Raw genomic sequence first — 7,816 nt, 5'->3', positions numbered from 1 at the left:
TTCTTCTGTAACACATCTTAAGAAAGACCATCATGAGTTGTTATCCATCCAAATTTAGATAGTACATTAGTTTTTCAAAACATTATTTTAATCAACCTTTCATCAAATAACTTGAATTCATCCAAAGTTTTAGATAGCACATTAGTTTTCGAAACATCTTCTTAATCAACCTTTTATCAAATAACTTGTGCCAACAACAAATCAATAGTACAAAACATCTTCTTAATCAACCTTTTATCAAATAACTTGTGCCAACAACAAACCACAATTAGCATAATTTGACAGTATAGACTTCATCTTTATAGTCATTTGTTAGCCAAACTTGAGTTAGCCAAACTTGAGTATCATCACCATCTTTTATTAATAGATAGACAAATTTTCAGCATTTATTTAGTAACATTCTAAGAACTGAATCGAAGCATATAAGTACATGAGAATTTGTGCATAAATATAAAACCTAAAGCTTAAATTACTATTATTCACCTTCAAAATATATCTCGATCAAGAATAATTATAAAGATTTTTCAAACGTCAAAGTCACATAAATACCAAAAATATATTCTATGTGAAGGAGATATCGTTTTCATACTCTTAAATGTTACGGGAATAAAGTGAGATTGACTCTTCACTCACGCATACTCTTTTTCGTTTGTCTCTTTTTAATATATGTCAATAAAAAATAATATTCATTTAAGATCTATACCTAATGATTTGATAAATTATACATAAAAAACAGTTAGCATATTAATGTTACCTCAAATTTTTCATCTATTCTATTTCTGATAGATTTGAAGTTACTAAAGTTGTTAAAAACCGCGCGAAGTGCGGCCTATTTCACTAGTTTAGTAGAAAAGGAAAAAGATAAAAGGTCAATTCAGGTGTAATATATTACACACCGCAAGTTAAGTGTCATGATACATATCGTCCATGCATGGCTGCCAAATAACATTTTTACATGTCTTTCAAGTCCCGCACTTTGACATGACTGTCAACAATCTTCCTACATGATCGTCATTTAAAGTTGCGCTTGTAAGCTGCCTGTTTGAATTAGTTGTAAATTATTTACTTGATATCACAAGGTTTTTTAAGGATAGTGGAAGTACAAAATGAACATCTATAATTTAATGAATTCACAACATATATACTGTTAATGCAAAATCGTTAATTTATTACAAAGGATATTTATTTTTCTAAAAGGGAAAAACTAATAAATTTGTTAAAATCTTTGACAAGCTACATGGCTAAAGTATACCAGGAGAAAAATTAATACTTCATTTCTTCAAGCACATTTTTTACAAATTGACAGATCTTCCTTCCATCTATGACCTTCATTTGTCGGACAATCTACATCATCGTGCATATGTCATACTGGCTTTGGTGGCTTTCATTTGTTCAAATATGAAACTTAATGTAGACTTCATATAACTTCGTGTACATAAAACTCAATTTAATACTTCATATTTTAATTTCATTTCCTTCCAATTTAATTATTACAAGGACCTCCATTATATTTGATAGTCATCTTTCCATTTTGAAATTTCTGATTAAGTAGAGAGATTTGCAATGTGACCCTCTCAACGTTGATTTATTCACTTGAACTAGAAAATACATATCAACTTATTTCATTGCTCAAGAGGGGGTTCCTTGCCCCTTCCATATGGTGGCAAGAAAAGGAAAAAGGGATTTTGAGCATATAAGATAATTATTGCATATATACATTTAGTAGTTCTTCTTCAATCGTTTTTGGGTACGATTTCCGGAGCACAATTGAATGCAGATATCAGGAAGAAAGGCGCAGGATACCATCATGAGAAACTAGATTAAAGAGGACGCTGCAATGACTTCTTAAATAAAATTATATTTTACAAATTCTTCAACCATCTCTGGTACGGTTTTAGGGGCACAATTGAAAATAAGATGTCATGGACGCAAGGTGCAGGATAGCAGGACGAGAAACTAGATAAAAGTGGACACTGCTATAACTTCTTAGACAAAATTACATTTACAAGTCCTTTGACCATCTTTGGTACGATTTTTGGGGCGCAATTGACTGTAGATATCAAGGTGCAGGATGCTAGGATAACAAACTAGATAAAAGTGGACATTGCAATAACTTCTTAGGCAAAATTACATTTACAAGTCCTTTGACCATCTCTGGTACAGTTTTTGGGGCACAATTGAATGTAGATATCAAGGTGCAGGATACTAGAACGAGAAACTAGATAAAAGTGGACATTGCAATAACTTCTTAGACAGAATTACATTTACAAGTCCTTCGATCATCTGGGTACGGTTTTTGGGGCACAATTGAATGTAGATATCATGGACGCAAGGTGCAGAATACCAAGACGAGAAACTAGATAAAAGTGGACACACTTCAATAACTTCAGAAACAAAGTATCGAAAGGATAAAGCTAGGCTCAACTAAAGAAATAGAAATACATTTGATGCACAAACTAATATCACTGACTACAACTGCTCCAATATTAACAAAAACACATAACTACTAGTACAATATTACCAAAGATGAACAGAACTTACGGCAACGAAAACTCAAAAGTACTACAAAGAACAAAAGGGAAATTAAGTAAATTGGATTAAACGAGACCCATCCTGATGGTTTGCTTACGCCCATGAAGGTCTGCTCTCTCTTGCAATATCATTCTTGATCCACTTCTGGATCCTTTTCACAACAAAGAGATACTGCCAGAGATACAAAGTCGGGAGGCGGGGAGGACGTTAGCAGTTCAATACAAGAATCGTGTGTTTACTACGGAGACAAATTAAGACTGAAAGCTCACCTGGAATGCTGAGATAAGAGGAATCAGTAATTTGCCCTTATTGTTGGGATTTGGTCCTTCGATCAATTTTTGATCAACCAAGATACCATTGCTTTCGCTCAAGACAACATCGGTAATAGTTTGGAGTAAACTGGGAATCCAAGCAGTTCCATTTGGAAGAATCTGTTGAGCCATGAATACCATGTTTTTGAGGTTGTAAAATTGCCACAAGTGATGTACCATATAACTTGAGCCATGAATACCATGTCAACAAACACAACATATTACAAAAACTTATTAAGGCAATGCCACGTATATCTAACCTTTTCGTCAAGTTCATTCTTGTTACATCTCCCACTGTTCTCAACGCAAACAACAGGAATTGAAGAAGCCTAACACCAGCAGCAGTAAGATAAGCAAAAAAGAACAGCTGTGAAGGAATACTTCTATAAAGAGCACCATTAAAACGAAACGAAAGGAAACATATAACCACTGTTCAAGTAGGGTGTTAACCAAGATAGCATGTTTGCCAGCAGACTGCTCTACTACATCCTCTCGCTTGCTCATACAGACAAGAAAATAAAGAAGAAGGTGGAACATAGCTTTTTCACCACTATCTCTGTTCCTCTGGTGGTTTCTGAAACTGAAGTTCAAGTTATCTCTACAAATGCTGGTATACAATGTATATCTAACACACGCTTAAACTAGGGTATGCACAGAACACTTTCCAGAGAGTGTAATAATCCAGAATAGAGACCAAAGTTCTATTCTTGGAGTAAAAACAAATAATACTTATGATTCCCCCCTATACAAACACCAATACCACTCACAGGCGCACACACACAACAGGGGGTGCATTATAGGTGCTTAAACTATTTTCGTGATCAAATGAAAGGAGGATGCCACACACATACCATAGGAACATGGTGCAAAGGTGGACACATGACGAGTTCAGAAGATATCATGTAGCAAAATTGAATGAAACGCAAAGAAAAAAGAGCGGAGCAAAACTGAATGAAACGCAAACAAAAAAGAGCAGATAAGATCTGGATAATCTGCATAGCTGCTAACTGGCAGCACCATTAACTGATACATAAATATTTTAATGAGCTTAGTAAGTCAACTGATTTATCATAATTCAGTTTTGCAAACCAATAGACAACTCCTACCTCAATCTTAATTGTGTTCAATTGCGTTATGCCAGCTCAATTGGCACAGGAAGGAAGTGGAGCTAAATGAAGTGAGATTATCCTACTATGGGTGCCAGGAACAGGCATCTTTGAGTGATGGGAATTCAAGGGAGGCTCCACTACCCATGTACCATCCCCTTCAACCTGACAAGATATAAACTCCAGCTGTTCTTTTTTAAACAGAATTCAATAGAACAAAAAATGCAACTTGTGTTATGCCAAAGAAAATTTGACTCAAGAAAGACAAACAAGATTTTGTAAGAACCCTGAAAATCTGTTTCAAGCAAGGAAGAAAGTAGTGATCCTGACCAACCTTGACCTCTTGTTTCCTAATTCGAGCTCCCAGGCGGACAATTTTCAGAAGCGCCTCTGATCTTCTCGAAGTGAACTCATCATAACGCAATCCATCAGGAGGGGACACCTGAGCATGTGTAAGGACAACAAGTCCTCTACGCCATATTTCCTTGCCGAAACTATCGGTTATGGCCTTCACAACCTGCCTATCCAAATTATCCACTCTATATGAATCAAGACGATCCACATAGAGCAAAACATCAATTGTGTTGTTCAAGAGGAACCTGTTTGGATCCAGTTACCAAAAGAATTCATTAGTGAGACAGCAGGTGCGTTGAGAGTCAGACAAATGACTAGAGATCCACACCAGACAACTGGAGCAAGAGAAGTTCTGAAATATTTAAGCATGTAAATACTTACCTCTTTATGAGATCAAGAACCTGGTCATTGACATATCCTCCTTCAACCAGCCCAGGAGTGTCGATAATGTTCAACGTAAATTCTTCCCAAGAGCGTGAAACCATCACTGGTCTTGGTATTTCTGACTGAAAAACAAGAAACCACCTTACTTCAATGGCCTAAACAGCAAGAAAGCAGCTAAGGTTTCATTTTCAACTAAATTCTGTAGCAATATGTACCTGAAACGCGCTGACAGTAACTGCTCTTTCCCCTAAAATTGAGTTAACAGTTGAAGATTTTCCAACACCACCTTTCCCCATTACTAGGACTGTTAATGTATTTCGCCTCTACAGAAATTGATTATGCAGTAATTGGAAAACATTAATTACTCGTGCGTAAGTAATAATCTACAAATAATAATCTACAGGTCAGCCAAATAATTGTGCGTAAGGTTCATCTGGAATAGAAATTAAATAGTCAAGAAAATATAGATAGAAATTAGCGTATCAGGTAACAAGAGAGACTCTAACCTCCTGCTTTGATTTTCTTATCAATTCAAGTAACTTTGATTGAGTGGCCGATGGAAACTGCTGAAATCCGACCCATTCTCTTATCACCTGAGATGCCATTGATAGCTAGCATGCAAAACAATTCCAAGTTAGAACTTAAGTTAAATGGAATTAGAGAAGGAAAGAAGTACAGTAAGAAGACATGTACATTACTAGATTGAGCGAGCGAATATCCAAACTAGGGAAATAACTCCAATCAAAAATAAAACCAATCAACTTCACCTCAATTTCAAACTATTGGGGTCCTCATATGAATCCTCCACTTTTACGCTGCTCTATTTAGACACAAGGTGTGACTAGTATGAAGGAAAATGTTTTCTACGGAAAATGATTTCCTAGAAAATATTTTCTTGTAAAACAAGTGGATTTCTTACTTATTTTCTAGTGTTCGGTAGCAAGCAAGAAAATATTATTCCAAGAGCATTTGTATGTTATCTAGCAAAGACTATGGAGACGGGATGAAATGGGAAGTGGGTTCGGGGTGGCGGGGATGGAATGGTCAAGGATTGTGGGGGTTGGGTGGCTAGTGAGTAGAACAATAAACTTGAAATGTCATTTATGCAACTTGTTTTCCTAATTCCATGAGGGAAGTCATTTTCCTTACTTTTAAGAAACTTGTTTTCCTAAAGAAAATGTTTTCCAAACATTTTGACTAACCAAACATGGGAAAATTGGTTCCTCCAAATCAAACACACCAATAATCATTCCAATACCACATAATTTGCCTAATCGACTGAACAAAGGGAAAAAAGGGCAGGCCAGTGCACTACAACTCCCGCTATGCCCGAGGCCCGAGGAGGGGCCAGACCAAAAGGGTCTATTGTATGTAGCCTTACCTCACATTTCTACAAGAGATTGTTTCCACGGTCTGAACCAGTGACCTCCAGGTCAAATAGAGGCAACAAAGAAACATCTAAATACTTTTTTATAATCATGGTGTCTAGTCCGGCATGCACCTCGACTATCCCACTAACACATATAAAGAAACATCTAAATTAGGTAATTAACTCCAATAAAAAAAATAGCTAATATACTACGCTCAATCCCAAACTCTAGACCTCACTTTGAGAGAATACATTGGGTATGTTGTTGCAATTGGGGTCCTAATATGATCCTCTACCTTTGTCTCTGTTGGGATTTAGACACATATTGATATCATTCGAATACTAAATAATTGCGTATTACCACAAATTATTGTTCTCTAAAACTCATATTTAACCCCGCTGATATACAAGTCACTAACTAATCTAAACCCTAGTTCCAATTAGCTAGTATCTCGTATATGGACCACTCAAACATAGAAAAAGAACAACTATGCTTCAGTACCAAACAAGTTTGCTGGCTATATCAATCCCGCTTTTCCATTTAAAATCATTTTATATCATCATCATAGGGCTGATTTCACATGGTAACTAAACAATAGTTAGTATCTCATAAAATCACCTTACTTCTTGATTCCAATTTTCTTCAACTAAGAAAGTGACTTGATGAGAATATAATAATTACTCGTCTCCATCATCATAAAAAGTAACGAAAATTCTTTTACTATTTAATAACCATGGTGTCTAAGCCAGATTCATGCACCTCCACTAATGCCACGGAATACGTACTCTGTCCACAGAGCTTAGACATATAGGAATATATCGCCTAGTGTTTTTTGTTCTTAACACACTTAATTGACCATTAGGCCACTAGGTGATTCGTCACATCCCCTAGCTTTTATGGACAGAATTAGATGATATTTGTTGCTGGTGATGGTGGGAGGTCCCGTGGATTTAGTAGTCAAGGTGCGCGAAAGCTGCCCGACACCACAGTAATAAAAAAAATGCTGGTCTTGTGGGATACCATGAAAACAAGTAGCTGCAAGAAAGAAGAATAAAACAGAAAATATAGAAATTCACTCACCAATAATAGGATTGAAAATTGCTACTGTTTGTTTGGAGTCGCTGTTCTCACTTCTCTGTGTTGTTGGGAAGGAAAAGGGTTTAAGGAAAAAGACCCTAGGACGGCCTTATCGTTTTCATGTTTTGGACTCTCCTTAACTTCTTTTCTTTATAAGAAAAAAAAATTATTGAGAAAAGAAATGTCACATTTATAATTTTACTAGTCGGCTACGTCCGTGATACGCACGATCCTATATTAATCATTGAAAATTTTATGTTATATATAATTCTATTATTTAATTAAATTTTTTATTTATTTGGTTAATAAATACCTAGTTAGGTATATATTATTATATTTAGATTAATAAAATTTGTATAAAAATATTTTAAATTGTTAATATGACACCCATTTCGAGAGTCAAATTAATTTTTTTTTTACTTTTCACATAGTAATTATAAAATATATAATAAAATATTTTAAGTTAGTTAACTCTTGTAATTTAGAGTACCTCTTATGTAATTTTCAAATAAAATATCATACTCTCTTTGTCTAAACTTTTATGGCATTGATAGTCAATTATATTTTAAAAATAATTTAAGTTTTTAATTATTGAGATTTATAATATCTTTTTTTCTATTCCAATTTAAGTGTCATTGATATAATTTCGAGAGTCTACCAAATATTTTATATCCTGTAAATT

General features: G+C 34.9%; 1 protein-coding gene across 1 annotated transcript; it reads right to left on the bottom strand.

The window, feature by feature from the left end:
* Window positions 1–2,357: 2,357 nt before the first annotated feature.
* On the bottom strand, window positions 2,358–7,331 carry LOC107871152 (translocase of chloroplast 34, chloroplastic). The gene is made up of 8 exons (XM_016717967.2): window positions 7,138–7,331; window positions 5,194–5,298; window positions 4,903–5,010; window positions 4,685–4,809; window positions 4,284–4,548; window positions 3,104–3,172; window positions 2,802–2,963; window positions 2,358–2,703 (listed from the first exon to the last, which is right to left on the bottom strand). Exons 2-8 carry the CDS (start codon window positions 5,290–5,292, stop codon window positions 2,626–2,628), a joined length of 906 nt encoding a protein of 301 aa, XP_016573453.1. The 5' UTR covers window positions 5,293–5,298; window positions 7,138–7,331; the 3' UTR covers window positions 2,358–2,625.
* Window positions 7,332–7,816: the final 485 nt, after the last annotated feature.

The sequence above is a fragment of the Capsicum annuum genome, chromosome 5 (genome assembly GCF_002878395.1).
Source record: "Capsicum annuum cultivar UCD-10X-F1 chromosome 5, UCD10Xv1.1, whole genome shotgun sequence".
NCBI classification, from domain to species: Eukaryota; Viridiplantae; Streptophyta; class Magnoliopsida; order Solanales; family Solanaceae; genus Capsicum; species Capsicum annuum.
The sequence above is the reverse complement of the archived record's forward strand: the minus strand, read 5'-3'. Positions and strand labels throughout refer to the sequence as shown.

Coding starts and splice junctions, on each gene's coding strand:
- LOC107871152 (XM_016717967.2), bottom strand. CDS start 5,292: ATGGCATCTCAGGTGATAAGAGAATGGGTCGGATTTCAGCAGTTTCCA. Junction 4,810..4,902: donor TTACTGTCAGCGCGTTTCAG/GTACATATTGCT, acceptor CTTGTTTTTCAG/TCAGAAATACCAAGACCAGT. Junction 2,964..3,103: donor AGAATGAACTTGACGAAAAG/GTTAGATATACG, acceptor ATGGCTCAACAG/ATTCTTCCAAATGGAACTGC.